Source organism: Anas platyrhynchos, chromosome 6, assembly GCF_047663525.1.
Source record: "Anas platyrhynchos isolate ZD024472 breed Pekin duck chromosome 6, IASCAAS_PekinDuck_T2T, whole genome shotgun sequence".
NCBI lineage: Eukaryota > Metazoa > Chordata > Aves > Anseriformes > Anatidae > Anas > Anas platyrhynchos.
The window spans coordinates 20395324-20411546 of NC_092592.1; the positions used below are offsets into that span (position 1 = coordinate 20395324).

General features: G+C 42.7%; 1 protein-coding gene across 6 annotated transcripts in view; it reads right to left on the reverse strand.

Annotated features, from left to right (window-relative positions):
- Positions 1–16223, reverse strand: part of TLL2 (tolloid like 2) — a 92230-nt gene that overhangs the window by 6814 nt on the left and 69193 nt on the right. For 5 of the 6 annotated variants that reach the window (XM_072040178.1, XM_072040177.1, XM_072040176.1 and 2 more), the window contains 10 exons: positions 12187–12332; positions 11031–11226; positions 8676–8801; positions 7679–7839; positions 6758–6938; positions 6314–6439; positions 5598–5725; positions 5298–5511; positions 4274–4524; positions 67–2837 (listed from right to left, as the gene is read on the reverse strand). In XM_072040178.1, coding sequence (XP_071896279.1) covers positions 2703–2837; positions 4274–4524; positions 5298–5511; positions 5598–5725; positions 6314–6439; positions 6758–6938; positions 7679–7839; positions 8676–8801; positions 11031–11226; positions 12187–12332 — 1664 coding nt within the window. In that variant the 3' untranslated portion in view covers positions 67–2702. The remainder of the gene's footprint in view (positions 1–66; positions 2838–4273; positions 4525–5297; positions 5512–5597; positions 5726–6313; positions 6440–6757; positions 6939–7678; positions 7840–8675; positions 8802–11030; positions 11227–12186; positions 12333–16223) is intronic. The other variant, XM_072040179.1, reaches the window with a different exon arrangement.

The window sequence follows — 16223 nt, forward strand, 5'->3', positions numbered from 1 at the left end:
ATATATAAGCCTGTGAAAGGTCCCCACACGTACAACAGATAGATCATGTACACAGTGAGAACATACCTTGCTGCAACTGCAGATGTCAGTGTTTCTCCGTGAGCTGCTGCATTGGTTCATATTCCATCTTCTATTTTACCTCCCATTCCCCACTGGCTTCCCTTGGTCTGCATCGTTTCCAAGGCTTCAACATCACTTCAGCCCATAACCGTCTATGTGACTGAAGGCTTCCTGGCCCTCATTTTGGAAATCATGTCTACCAAGTGACTTGACTGTCAGCATCCAGGCTCATTCCAGAGTCATGCTGTGCAACACCACTCTGGTGCAGGAGGCTGCACGGGGATGCTCATTCCTTACTGTGTTTCTGTTGCTGCTCTGCCTTTGGGAGCAGCTGGGAGGAAATTCAGTCACTATGAAGTTCTGAGTGGCCCTGACACACACCACAGGAAGCGTACTGGGTGGTGGGACATGCATGAACTGGGTATGTGTTGGGGGAATAACAGAGATACGATCCTTAAGGAAGCACGACAGGCATCAAGCAGAGGGCAAAAAGAGGAAGAAAAGCATCCTACGTGCTGCTTGGCTACCGGACATTTTGCTGCTAGAGTGGGAGTGTAGACCAGAAGGCTGCAGTAAGGAACACCTGCCTTATGCTCATTCTGCTGTCCTTTACACACGAGTTTCACGTCCCAGAGACTGTGGGACCTGCTGCTGAAGGCTCTACCCTGTAGAGCACTATATGGGCTTTCTCTTTTGAAATCTACTTATGGACTAATTTCCACATCCATGTTTATCACTCTAGATCTACATCCCAGATCACTAAAGGATCAGCACAGAACACAAGACAATGATGTAGCCTTTGGCTGACCAAGTGTCACTGCCTAAGTGTCCTTCTGATTCCCAAAACCACGATCAAGCGAAGGCTACTTTCTGCAGACAGGAAATCCCACCCACTATTACCAGCGGACACATCAGAAACAAGAAATGTATTGAGAAATTCTCTCCCCTCGACAACGTGGTAAACGCATGCATACAACAGAACATGCAACTGAATCCAGTCTTTAATGAATGCAGAGACTCATTCTGCACACGTACATTTTGGTTGCCCCCACACCCTCCCTCTCCCTCCCCCTCTAAAAAAATTATTTTAGTTAGTGAAAGGTAAAACCACACGAAGACCAGAATGTGTAGATACACCTTAGAGGGTCTCACTTTTTTTTCCTTAAGAAACTTTCACACATTTAGAATTGACTGTCAAGCCCAGTCAGTACAGCAGAAATATTCCACACAGATCATTGGTTGAAACGTACAGTACAACAGTTGTGAGTACACTGTCACAAGAGACACCTGCTTGAATGGTAACAAGTGCAGTAGATCCATCAAACCCTATTGCAACAAACCAGAGCATTGAACACAGTCTGAGAAAGATGAGAAAATATCGGAACAGAGAGCACAGATGTTGAAGTACACAGGAAGCTTCTGCAGTAACTTCTCTCCAGAGTCATTACTTCCGTTAGAGAGCCAGGAAATCTGAACTGCTGCTCGCCACCTGGAACTTTCCTTCTGCTTCACAGGGACTGGCATCTGGCTTTTATTTCCAGACCTGAGTCACTGCACTTTTGCTTGAATGGGGGCAAGGAAGAGACCCCGGCTAGCAGACTGCATTTTCCCAGACCTGTATGGACAAACAGCTTGAGACAAAAGACCTTGCCTGTAAAAAGCCCACACAAAATGAAAACAGAAACAAAACAGAGCTAGAAAAACAAACAGAAATAACATGGTTTTATGCAGTCTGCAGTAAAGCTATAGTCAATGGATTGGTATTGGTCACATGACAATTAAGGCTTTGACTACCGGTCTTCTACATGCACATTTTATATACATACAACCGTGTGTGTGTGTATAAATTTTATTTTTCTTGTTCCAAGCAAGAAAATATTGTCATGCATTTGCTTCCCATAGTATTCACAATACTTGGATTGTATTCTGTTCAAGGACTTCTGGAGAGGGATGGGTCAATTTGTTATCCATCTGGAAAAGGCCTCACCTCCAGAAAGGTCATTGGTGCCTGACAGTGGCGCTGGCCCCCCACTTCACAGTCATACACCCAAGCAGAAGGTGTCACCCCAGAGCCTGACAGTACATTGGTTCTGTAAACATAGTAATCCCTGGATAATAAATACTTTATTAAAGCTAACATACCTCAGCTTTTAGCTCATAATTGCCCATGAGTGCCTTAATGAAATAGACACCTAAAGAGAACTTCCCCGTACCGTTTCAACCTCACAATCCACGATAACCAAGACAATAAATAGATAGGATAGAAGGAGCAGAAAATGCATTCACACAGCTCATGTACAGGATGCCTAGGAAATGTCACCTAGAGACAGGATATTCAAGAGACCGAGACTTCTCTCAGCTCAAGCTCAGTCTTCACTCAACCCCACGGGAAGCTGTGCAAAATACAATGATTATGCCCTGACGGATATGATTAGAAGACAATTTTTGGTCCTGGGTATGTTAACAAGAGAGGGTCAAGCTAATGAGTTCAGAGGCAAACTTTTGTGACTGGATTTAGTTTTAGTTACAGAAAATGCTGTACACTGCTTTAGGCCAGGTGCACAGAAGCTTAAAAAAAAGACAAAGATCACAGTTAAATGTCTCAGTCTTCAGATGGGGAATGTCTGAAAGGAGCAGTCACATTACTTTCTCATATGCAGTGCATCCTGAAATTTGGTACTTATGTATCGGGCGTGAAAGCCTGTCTTGTTAATGGTGTCATCTGTGTGAAACCGAATCATGATGGAATCCCCTGCAGAGTAGATTTCTTCCAGAGGCTGCAGAAAAGGAAGACCAAAAAAGAGAGAGAGAACATAGATCGGTCAAGTTTGCATGCTAAATAACTGCATTATGATACCAGAGTTCAAGATCACAGTGAAGACAGACTGGCCGGAGAACACAAATACTGAGAACTCAGTACCTCCTGCCCTGCCTGCTTTCCTGAGTATATACCCTTGCTCTTTGCATGCATGCCTTTTAACATGTGACGTCTGATGCCAGTCCATTCTACAATCCCAGTTCTTCCGGTTGGTTTTGGTAGGTCACATTCACAGGACTCCCTGGACATTCTTGTTCCAGTCTTCTGAGTATGCTCTAATTTGTCCTAATCTTTTCAGGAAATGACACAATGCCAAGTGGACCCTGTAGGCAGCTGAGGCCCCTCCAAGATCGATTAGCAGCAAAATAACTTGCTGCTAATATATATATATTATGTATTATATATAATATATATATAAATATATATATTTATATATATATATTATATATATATAATATATAATATAATATATATAATAATATATATAATATATAATATAATATATAATATAATATATTATATATATTATATATATATAAATATATATATATTATATATATATGGCTAATATATAGCCATATCTCTTACAAGCAAACTGGTGATTTCCCTCGCTGTTGTGTCCTGCTATAACCTCCCTGTGCTTCTCTGCAGGACTGATGCTTCCCCACCGCTCTGTTTGACAGCATGCAGGTAGGTGATTACTGCCCCCCTGTCCTGAACTTCTCCGCACCAATCTGCTATGCCTTTGTTTGTTTTCCAGACCATTTCCCCAGTTTGCACAGGCTGGTGTGACACACGGGCTGCCTGATTGTCTCTCTTTAAATTCAATAAGCACATTCTCTGTTTCATCACTGAAGTCCTAGAGAAACCAAGCATGGAACCTCTGGTTTTAAATACCACACACTGTTGGAGTGAGTGACTCCAATTCCGGAGTCACTTCTGTTAAAGGGGGACACAGATAACAATTTAGGGGACAGGACACCATCCCGGAGTCGACAAACGGCTCCACCCTTCACTCTCTCCAGAGCATGACTGCAATGTACCTTGGCTGCAGGCAGGAAGTAACTGAGGATTAAACCAGTCTCTGGAAGTAGTTTCTTACTTTCACACAATGCTTTTGGGGCCAGGCTAGGGCACAGCAATGCAGCAGTCCCATGCTGATTGCACACAGCCCTAGCTTAGCAAGGGAAAGCCAGCTGGAAAGGTTCTCAGACCAACTCTGTATAGCAGATAAAATGACCGTAATCTTTACCAAGAGGGGAAGAAGGAAAACACAGACACACAAGGCATTCTCATCACCAATTTGTGACTGCTGACCCTCTCCCAAAAAGGACACGAGTTCCCTTCTTTCCCACCTCCAGCCAGCACTGTGAATTCCCCATCACTATGGCTTACCCCTGAACCACAGAAGCGTCCCAGGCGGGGTGCAGTGCTGTCGTAACCATCGTAGATCTCCATGTAGTCGTACCCACAGTCAGCTTCTTCCTCGACCTCAAATGTCTGGAATATCAGCTCCACCCCATAACCATCTTCAGCTACAATCACCCAGTCACAGTTGGCTTGACCTGGATAGTTGTTGTCCCCAAACTGAGCATGGGAATACAGCTCCTTAGTTTGTACTTCAGCCTTTAAGAGCCCGCCACACACTGAAGGAAGAAAGGGCACAAAACAGTCTCCACAAAGGCCCTACCTCATGACAAAGACTTGCCATCTCGCTTTTGGGCCATCTGTGGGAAAAGAAAACCTCCAGCACACGTACAACAGGGAAGGTAACTAACCACTGCACCCGATTAAGACAAAACAGTGAAGTCTTCAGTCATCCACAAAGCCAATGACCCACATAATATAGAGCAGCCTGATCCTTTTGGTTTCCCCGCTGCCAGTGAGGAAGATGCCTCTCACATGTACTGCTGCTCAGTCTGCTTCCTTCATTTATTGGCAAAGGTTTCAGAAAAGTGAACCTCTGCACAACACACCCACCTCTGGGCTGCCACAAATAGAAGACCAAGTTTGCTGTGTCCGTTCACAGCACATCTCTACTTCCACCATAATCAATCTGGTATACGCTCATTCCGTGTGTGGGCCAATATACCTGAGCAGCATCCCTTGCTAAGCTAAGCTGTATCACCTCATTTTCTGAGGATGGATGAGGAACAGATGCGGCTGCTGCTCAACCAACCATCTTCAATTTAAACAAGGGAAGATGAGTAGGAACACCTGATGTCAGTACACCTCTCAGCTAGCATCTATGGTATGGTGCCAGCAATGGTCTGAGAGCTGATTAGCACAATTTACAACCAAATAAAACCCATGCTAAGCTCCTTTTGCAAAAAAGTGGGTCTGATCTTCACTGGTAAACAACACAGCGAGATCTGATGACATCTCATCACACTGGGATATTGGCAGGGAATCAGCTTACCTGTGCTGTGTTTTGCCTGGAAACCTTTTCTTTGCACAGAAGCATCAGAGTAAAACCTAAGGAACATCTTGTTGGTAGAAGCTACCACAGGGTCTGGTTTCTTGCTGCCACAGAAGCGACCGAGGATAGGTGACTTGCTGTTGGGCCCATCATACATTTCCAAGTGGTCATAGGCACATTCTTGGTGCTGTTCAATCTCAAACTCATTGAAGATCTACAGCAAGAATAAGGCAAATGACAGAGACACTTACAATTCTGAGCATGTTTCTCCCCTGGCACTCCCATTCTCTGGTCACTCACTACTTTCACTCGGTGGCCAGATGTTGCAGAGATATTCCAGGTGCACTCTTTCCGGCTTGGGTACTTGTCAGGCCAGTTTGGACTGCTCATCATTCCCTCTGCACTGCTCAGCTTATGCTCACAACCAGCTTGAGAAAAACAGAGGGAGATCATGAGACAGAGGCATCAAGGTAGGTCTCATACAGGAACTGCATCACTGAAATGGCCTACATGCTTCTTCCCGCCCACTGAGACCCTAAGCATGGCAGAACTAGGGGAGGCTTCAGTCACTGGAGAAAGTCTTTCAGGATTACTGCCCAATTCTGCTGGGTTTGTCCCCCGGAAGGCCTATATGTTTGGCATCCCCTGGTGCAGCCGCACTAGCTGGCTGAGTTAACTGGTCAGCTGGTGAAAGAAACCAGTTTATTCCCCTGGGCCCCATTAACCTCATCTGCACCCTCACTCCCAAATGTGTTCTCCTGCTCCTCTGTCTCCTCTGCCCTGCTCCCGGTCACACGGTCTCCAACCCTGCCACCGTGTTGACTGGGAAATGGGTGGAGCTGAAAACAAGCCCTGTTTTTCCTTCCCCAAAGTAGTTTTTCAGCTAGCAAGGGCTTTTTCAGGGCCCCAGACTGGTACGGCACTTGGCAGCACAAACTAGCTTCCAACATAGGCCTGAAGCACTCTTTGTGTTTGTGGTAGTTCATCTTTCCTGACTGCAGAGAGCAGGGACCTACCTTCTTTACAATCGTGGCCATTTTCATGCAGCATAAAGCCATTTCTGCACTGGCATACGTAGCTTCCAAAAGTGTTGATACATTCATGCTGGCAACCACCATTGTCTTTGGAGCATTCGTCCTTGTCTGGGCAAGATCAAACCAATAAATACTGAGTTGCCAGTGAGAAGCAGACTACCGCCGTCACCAGCCTTGAACCCCATATCCAGACTGGAGAATACAAACACAAGCCTCCAACCCCTATTGCTGGATTAGTCCAGTCACCACCTTATTAGCCCATACAGAGTTTTCTTCAACTGTTTCTCAGTCCATAAGATGCATCACAAAAGTGCATTACATAACGCAGGTTTTGAATTATTAAAGACTCCCTATCTAAAAGAAACCTAGAGCAACACCTCTTTCTTTTCAAATAGGGACCAGGATAGGAATCACATAGACACATACCAGAGAAGAAGTGGACTTTGAATCCTTTCTTGGATACCGTGTTGTCTGATTTGAATTCCAGTCTCATGTTGTTGCCGTATGATGTGATTACTTCGGGCTTCTCTGAGCCACAGAATTTGCCATGCAGCTTGGAGTCAGAAGCCAACCCACTACGAACCTCAACATAGTCGTATTTACACACCTGCCAAGAAGAGGCATTGCACTCAGAATAGAGCATTTCAGAGAGATGGGACAGGGGCTTGACTGACAGGGAAAGAAAATATCCGTATACGCATACACACTCCTGATTTCCCTTAATTCTCTTTTGTCAGTGTTCTTACCCCATTCCCTTGTTGCCCTAGTCTTCCAGCAGGACTGTGTTTATTGGAATAGTAGGGTTTCCATTTAATTTAGGTAAAATAATGAATCCTACCTTATTCAAGAGCCTAGTGGTATTGAATGAACTTCAGCAGCTTCCCAAATTAAGGAAGAGCCATTTCCAGTGGAGGAAGTGAAACCTGAATGCTTTGTTCAGAATCCATCCTGTCCTTGGCAGGGCAGAGAATGGTCTCTTTTCATGGTTATTTGCTTTACCCTTGAAGAACGACCTCTCTACTCATTTCTATTTTCTTACAAAGGCAGCCCTAGGGAAGGGAGGGATGGGACACCTATTAAGGATGGAGAACACCTACTATTTTGCAGAACTGGCCGAGGAAAGAAGTCCATTTATAACAGAACAACTTTAATTCTCCACTCCCTGGAGAAAGAAGATTCAGACTTCAAGCAGAACAATCAGCATTACTGGCCTATTATACCAAGGGTCAGGAAACAACCAGAAGCTCCACCAGCAAGTCAGGCTCCTCTGGCTTGTACCCGAAGGATTTACCCAGTCCCAAGTTAGCCAATAGTCACACTTCTGAGATGCAGGGGTTGGTTACGTACATCATTGCCTTCCAGATCAAACACTTCAAACTGCAGAGAGATCCGGTATTGAGCTGGAGCTACCACCTGCCAGATGCAGTTTTTATTAGTAGGATATTCCTTGGGCCATCCAGGGCTAGTAATGGTCCCGTTGAGCTTGGTGATGAAGCCCCCACAGGCAGCTGGAGAGGCAATAAATGAACACAAGGTTTGCTTAGTTTTATTCAGACACAGAGCTGGCATAATATTGCATTTAGAGAATTAACACAAGGGGGCAGCTTCAATGCAAAGAAGTGCAGCAAGTGTTTTATGGACTTGATAGAGCAAAGAGTAATATGAAATCAAGACTGTCGTAGAACCTAACAAAACAAAAATTGCACAAAGCATTTGGAGTTTCACCCAAACTTTCCAACTCACTTGCTTATTACTCTTAGCACCTCACGAGTTTTAGCAGAGGTAGAACAACCACCTCATCTGGGGGACAATGTGGTCGCATTTACATTTCCCTCCATCAGAGTGGGCAACACTGTCTAGGCTATCTACCCACACAAATCACCCGTGTTCTGCATGAGAGCAGGTAGCAGTGACAGAAAGGGGAGCCCCACTGTCCTTTCCACGGATCTGCACCTGCTGCTGTCTGCTCCGTAACAAAGACATGCTCTGCACTGAGAAGGCAGGATAGCATTAGGCATCCAGCCTAAGAAAGCCAGACCAGGAGCTTTAGCTGTCAGCTTCCAATGTTCCCCCTACCCCATGTGGTGTATCATGGGAGATCTGCTCTGACCAAGGACAACAGTTTTTAGAGGGATTTAGCAGTAAACAATCACTCTATTTTCAGTTTTTCTCACTAAACTTAATGTTAACAAAAATAACTTTGGAGGGAGTTGATGGGGAGGTGGGATAAACAGAACCAGAGATGTTGGAGGGAAAAGGAGAATCATCTCCAAGCTTGTTCAATTCCTTTGTTATCTGTAGTACCCACCCTACGGAGAGATGCCTCAATCTCTACATCACCCACCTTCACAGCTCCTTTTATCAGCTGTCAACTCATAGCCAGGCTCGCAGGTGCACTTGTAGCTGCCCAGTGTGTTCTCACAGTGCTGCTCACACCCACCATTATCCGGCAGAGAACATTCATCCATCTCTGTCAGGAGAAAACCAGAAAAAGTCACACTTCCCTCACATTCCTCAGGCAACACTTTTGGACAGAAGGATAGTACATAGAGGTTTCGTTTTCTGGTTTCTGTTTGTGGATTCACTATGAACAAAGTAGAGCATTCCTTTGTTGCTCCGCACTTGGACACAGTATAATAGCTTCTAATCTGGCTGTTAAATTATGTGCTTGAGAGGAAAGAGAGGTGTTCTCTCCTACAATCATAAAACAAACAAACAAAAAACTGTAAATAGTCTTCACAATGGGAGGGACATGAATTCTCACGTCCTGGCCACGGGCAGCTATATTTCACTAAGTATTGTCTTTCCACTAATATTTGCCATCAGGTAGAAAGGCACAACATGAGCATAAGTCAAACACATCACAACTAATACTTTAACCATGTACAGAATATGTATATGTATGCTTCAGTGATATAAACAACCTGTTACCAAAACGAAGATAAGTAACGAAGCACAACCTTAGAGCTTTCCCTTGAGATATACACGAAAGGTTGGACAAGAATTAATTGTTCTTCATATCTTCTTGACATTCTCTCTCGGACATGATCAATGACTTACCCTCTCTGAGGTGCTTGCAGGTTTATTTTCTCTGAGAAGTTAGAAGTTACCACTGCAACTTGTCACAAGGCATAAATTTAAAATCAATTTTTCTTTTGTTTTAAGCTGAGTTATTTTCTTTCAGTGTTGTAAGACATGTGATTTATGCTCTATTTCTTTCATAGTATATTAGGGCAAAGCTGACCCATTGGCTCAATCAGGTATGGATGGTAGTCTGAGTGCCTGCAGAGACATCCAATTTGTTCATTTATTTTGTTCAGGGAGTGGCTGGTACTCACACAACATCCCTCTGGATATGGAGGTAGTCTGCAGACTTCAGATCCCAGCTTGGGATTCCACACAGACTATGGGTATGTCTACCCAGCTTTTGCAAACCATCATCAGCTCTGCTCACAGTGCAAGTTGGCTAGAAAATGTGTAACTGTGGCTACTGTGGTGCTTGGCCAAAGCAAAGACACTTACGCTCCTCAGCTGGACTGACTAGCAGGGACTCAGCAACACCCTTAACATCCACAAACTGCATTGTTCTTGTTCATACATGCAAGTTTGAGCAGACTTTGCAAATTCTAGTCTGCCAGCAAAAATTGCACAGACAATACCTATGTCTGCACCTGTACTAACAATTCACTCTAAGCAGTTTTATACTCCTGCCACAATCACCCTGCACTACCAGCTCCTGAAAGAACCCAACGTGTCTTGAGGAAGAAATACTATCCGTATCTCTATGGAACCTGAGAAATTTAACCCAGGCACTCTGAGAATTGTCCAGGGACTGGAATGAAACATCACAGTATTTGTCAGTGATCTTGTAAACACCCTTAATACAAAGCCACAAGTTGAATTAGAAATAAATAAAGGACTTATGCAATCCAAATATTGGCATTGCAGCTATTAGGTACTACCTCACAGCAACTGCATCAGTTTATTTTCATCAGGGTATATTGCATCAGGGTATTTTTCCAAATAGTTATATATTTGGTTTCTGCCTCTATCAAGCCAGGGTGCTGGTAAAGAACCATGTCTTGGATTCAGCTTTTAAGAAAAATCTTTGTCTTCATTCGCATCTTCCTGAAAAGGATCTCAGATTAGGAACATGTTTGTTTCTAAAAGCGTTCTAAAATTTTCATTGTGATTCTACTTATATTTCAATTTACCTTCTTTCCAACAGATACTTTTGGAATAGAACTAAAGCAGAGGGTTATTTTTAACACTCTTTATACAGTACTAATGCCTTCTTTGAAAATATCAGGATCCCCTGGCACAAATAAATGGGGGTCACAGTCTAGTGGAGTAGTGTGTGATAATTTTCTGAAAGACTATGTAACAAGTGAAAATAAGATCACAGGCTAATACCTGTGTTACTCCAAACAAGGTGCTAGTGTCTGTGCTCGTGATGACCCATCAAAGAAAGGCTGCCCTTTTTTGAGGGTGATCATGAGTAAGGTGATGTTCATGCCTCATCATCAAACCTTTCTATACACTCAAAGCAACTTGTGTATAGACTTGATTTTGGCAGTTGTACAGATAAGTCGAAAAGCTTTTAACTGAAAGCAGATAAAATGCTAACTTCAGTTTGGCAGTAGGTTAGGGGATGAGTGGTCCCCAAGTTCAACCTTGAGAGGTACCAGAGATCACATACCTTTAAAGAAATTTGCTGCAAAGCCTGCTTTATTGATGGTTGCATCAGATGTAAACTTCATCCATACTTTATTTGAGCTGGACTTGATATCTCCTGGCTTCTCATAGCCACAGAATTGACCGATCAATGGGCTGTATTCAGTGAGGCCATCTCGGATCTCCAGGTAGTCATAGGAACATGTGTCATGCCATTCAATCTGCAAATAGAAAAGGGTGGGCCTATAGCTCATTAGCATGACAGCTGAGTCAGGATCGCTACCCAGTTAGACACTGGCCAGAGATCAGCTTTGAAAGCAGCATTCCAAACTGGTCACAACGAGCTGCATATCTCATGGCTGCTGTCACTCCTGCAGCTGAAATCACATTCAAACACGGATACATCTCAGGTCTACAACTATTTCATGGCTACCCTCCAGTGAAACTCAGTCCTTTACTTTTTCTATGACAAGCTACTTTTTCATGAGAAGCTCTAAGTAATAGAGAAGAGCAACTACAAACAAATGTGCTCAAGGAATAGCCTTGGGGTTACAGTCAGGGAGTAGTGGTGTCAGCTCTTTCTTGGACAATCACAGTAAGGGTGCACAAGCCACAGCAAACAATTAGTTAGATGGGATTTATGTACAAACCCAGGTCCTGTCCACTCCTGACTGTGACTAACACATTAGTAATCAGAAATAGATCATCAAGCACTTAAGAGCGTAAGACATCCTATAATAGTAGAAAATCTTTTTGAGCTTTTCACGGACTGTCTGCCATGTGGAAGTGTGATGTTTCTTTGGATAGTTACAAACACCCTGGAATCTGCCAAGTCCCAGTAACGCCAATGGGAGGTTTTTTGCTTGGATTGTGAACATTCAATTTCATTTGACCAGAGTGAAGTATTAAGCACTCGTGAATCCCCTAGTTAACATAATCAGCAATTTTGTGCCCCTTCTTATTCTTCCTATCTGGACTAACGGTTTTTGAAAACTCATCATATTTTAAACTTGGCTTCAAAATTTCTGAGCAAACTTCTGGTGAGGATAAATAATGGTCTGAACTTTTTTTAAAAAAATCTTTAAGTTAGTATTATTATTTATATTACTTCCCTTTTAATTTTAAAGGACCTAAAGAGCTGAAACAATATCTATTCAAGAGCTTACAATGCCATTTCTCACCTCAAAGGCTTGGAACGTGATTCCTATGTGAAAGCCCTCAGAAACTGTGATCTTCCATATGCACTCTTTGGAAGGTCTGTAGTCATCTGGGTAATTAGGAGATTGGATCTGGCCAGCATCTTTGTGAATTTCTCCACCACAAATAGCTTCGTAAAAAACAAGCATCAAAAACATGACATTGCAGGGGTAAAGCCTGCTCCATAGTTAGCATTCTTCCTCATTCAAATCTGAATCAGTAACACTTCTTGCACAAAGGCAACACAAATGTCATGGCAGGTTTTAAAAATCTAACATTACGTCTTTAATAGCATCTCCGGTTGTGCTGTACCAACCTCTTTAGAAGGCGAACTCACTGAGACAAAGAATTTTATGGATTTGTGTGTTTCACACTCTAGGTCACCTCCATAACTGCTCAACACCTACAATTAGTAATAAGGACCACGAAAAGATGGAAGGAAAAAAACAAACAACAACAAAAAAAAAACGAACAGCTGCAAATCTAATCCAACCACAAGATGGCAGTATTAACAAGCGTGAGTTGAGCTGTTCACCAGGAGACCATCAGGATGACTCCGTGCATGAAAAATTAAGTTTGTGCTAGATGAAAAAATGAATAAAGATCAAGACCAAGAACAGATAACTTAATACAAAATCTGTTTTCATACAAAAATAGAAGAGACCTCAAAGACAATAGCAATTCAGCATAGTGGCAAGCAGGAGAGATGCCTGAAAACCGAAAGAAAGCATCACCCCAGTCTTCAAGAAGGGCAAGAAAGAGAACCCAGAGAACTTCAGGCCAGTCAGCCTCTCCTCAGTCCCTGGAAAGGTGATGGAAAAACTTATCCTGGAGGAATCTTTAAGCATGTGGAAGACAAGAAGGTGATCAGGACTAGTCAGCATAATAGATTCACCAGAGGGAAATCACGCTTAACCAACCTAATTGCCTTCTGTGATGGGACAACTGGCTGGACAGATGACAGAACAGTGGATGTTGTCTGCCTGGACTTCAGCAAGGCTTTTGACACCATCTCCCATGACATCCTCATAGGCAAGCTCAGTCAGTGCAGGCTGGATGAGTGGATGGTGAGTTGGACTGAGAACTGGCTGGATGGCAGGTCTCAGTAGAATGTCATGAGCGGCAGTCTAGTTAGAGACCTATAGCTAGTGGTGTCCACCAGGGGTCAATACTGGGTCTGGTATTGTTTAACTGAGTGATAAATTAAACCAGTGACTTGGATGAATGAATAGAGTGCCTCCTCAGCAGGTTTGCTGAATATACAAAACAGGAAGAAGTAGCTGATACTGCAGAGTGCTGTGCTGCTATTCGGAAGGATCTCAACAGGCTGGAGAGATGGGCAGACAGGAACCTCTTGGAATTTAACAAAGGCAAGTGCAAGGTCCTGCATCTGGAGGGAGTTAGCTGTGCGGATATGAGCCTTCTTACGTCCTAAAAATTGCTTACAGCGGGTAACATTGTCTTGGTTTTGTTTTGTGAGTTGCTGATATTTAACTGCAACCTATTTAAAAGAAGCACTTCACTAGTGCAGTGCTAACTTCTTTCTTAGAGAATCAGAGCTAAGGCACAACCAAGTAGCTGCACCTGAAATTCAGCTGCAGAACACAATTCAGATTGTAGTTCAAGGTCACATATTCAGAACTACAAGTGGTGCTAGAACCTCCGAGGCACCCTTTAGTGAACTGTATTCCCACCTAACAGAAAGAGAACTACAAGAGCCAAAAAAAGTGACAGTCTTTTTTCTTTTTTTAATGGCTATAAAACTGTCAGCCTGCAAACAGTTTTTTCTCTACCCATGGCAGTAGTTCACACTAATATTCAGTTAAGTGGTTAACTGTACTGGAAGAGTTTAACTGCTAAATTAAAAGAACATCTGTTGACAGAGCCTGAGAAGGCAATAACAATGATAAATTTGAGGCTGCCAGCAGTCCTATAGGACAAAACCACCAGCATCTTCTCCATTTTGAATATAACAAAAGAAAAGGAACAATATGACTGAAAAAAATGAGGACATTTTCACTAAACTGACTTCCTGTCTTTTACTGTACAATAATTCTACCATTACCTGGCTATGTGCTTCTACCTCTTTTCTCCCATCTATTTAAAACCTTAGAGACAAGAACTGGAGGAATCTAATCCAAAAATCAGTCCTCACCCACAGAACTCCCAGCAAAGTTTGAATGCATGGAAGTTTAGATGCACTCCCAGAAAAGAAGAGGACAGAGAAGCAGTGGTAAGACCCACCTTTACTTTTCAATATGTGACGGAGAAGAGTTCAAAAGAAAAAGAGTAACTAACAACAATGCAGAAAACTTTACAACAAAAAATAACAGAAAATTAAAGACTTCAGAGCAGTCTCTCTTGGAAATCAAAATTACCCTTATTGCCTAGACACAGAAGTCATAAAGCATCCAAACTACTTGACAATGAAGGCAAGAAACAAGCTATTATCTATCTGCAGTTGAATCAGAGGGAAATTGAGATTGTGGAGGATTTTTGGAAACTCTCCCACTTCAGCAAATAAAATATCCAGAGAGATGCAGACAATCTCATTACCTGCTCCTCTAACAAGATGAGGCTGAGTTAAGAAAAGAAAAGTGGGCCATCACTTCTACAAACTGGCTTCCACAAGTCATAATCTGTACTTGCTCTCAGAATTGGCAATAGATTTCCCACCTTTCCAAAGGGAAGTTGCTTACAGGAAAGGATTACATAGAAAGCTGAAACCCTGAAGAAGCAGGAAAATATGAACAGTCAGAGGGACGCAAAGTCTGACCCACTAGATACACATACCATTTCCATTTGCTCTCCTCAGAAATTAAGGGAAACAATTATTGCTCATCTTTAATGAACCTATAGGGGTCACTTATTCATTAATAGGATATACGGACAGTTATCCAAAGAAAATGAAGTTTTGCAAACTGACTTTTGGTTGTAGCAAATACATACATACATATATACATACGTATATATATAAAAGAACACTTCAATATCACTTATCAATATAAACCATGATGCCATATGAACACACATCATGAAGAACAGAGAAGTTGCTTCCCAAGAACATTCCTTGTGTTTCTTTTTTCTTTCAAAGTTAGAGCAGACACAGTGGGTTATCCTCCAGTGCAAAGAACTAAGCTGACTGGCCCACAAAAGCAATAAACCTAAATAAAACAGTCTATTAGAGACCCACTAATATGATCACTTCTCATTCATGTGAACTACCATAAAAGGGGTGTTACAAACCGCATGGTCCAGGCAATAGCTGCTTCTCAGGAGAAACATAAAAATCAAGCAAGCTACCTCTGCCTCTGGCCAACAATTCCTGCAGAAAACAGACATTTCTTCTGCGTAAAGTATGTGCCAACCGCACTCTGTTGTGAAGTCCTGATATGCTTTATTTGCACCTCTCCAACAGTCCTGCATTTTCTTTCCTTTCCTCTGTTAATATCATTATTCATGAGTATATTGGAAGCCCAGTGCTGAGTGTCCAATGTCATGCTTGTTCCTGCAGCTGCAGAAAGATGATGTATCATTGGTACCATTCCACTCAAACTCACTACTGCTGAGGACACTGGTACTTCTAAGAAAATGCCTGTTGCTCAGAGAACAATGAAAGCTTTTAATATATCTTAGAACTGTTATTGTCAAAAATAAGTATATATGGAAAGGGGATGTTACTAGTGACTTTGCTCCTCCTTTGAAGCAGTCTCAGCATTCCAGTGTCATGCAAACTTTGAAAGTACCTGATCTGCAGAAAATGTGTCATGCTAATTTCTAATCTTCTGTAAGTAAAACACAAGGGAGAAACCAAAGCACAGGCTTTGCATTTGAGTTAAGCAAAAAAACACCAACAAAATAAGCTGCATTAAGTAATGTAAAGCATATGGCCTAAAACAGAACTTTGTTAAATTACTAGAAGCAACCCTTGCTACATATAACAAGGCTGCTTGCAGAGGCTGCTTAGGGCAAACAGCACCCTGGCTTATGAGCAGAAGCCATCACCCTGTGCTGCTATCCT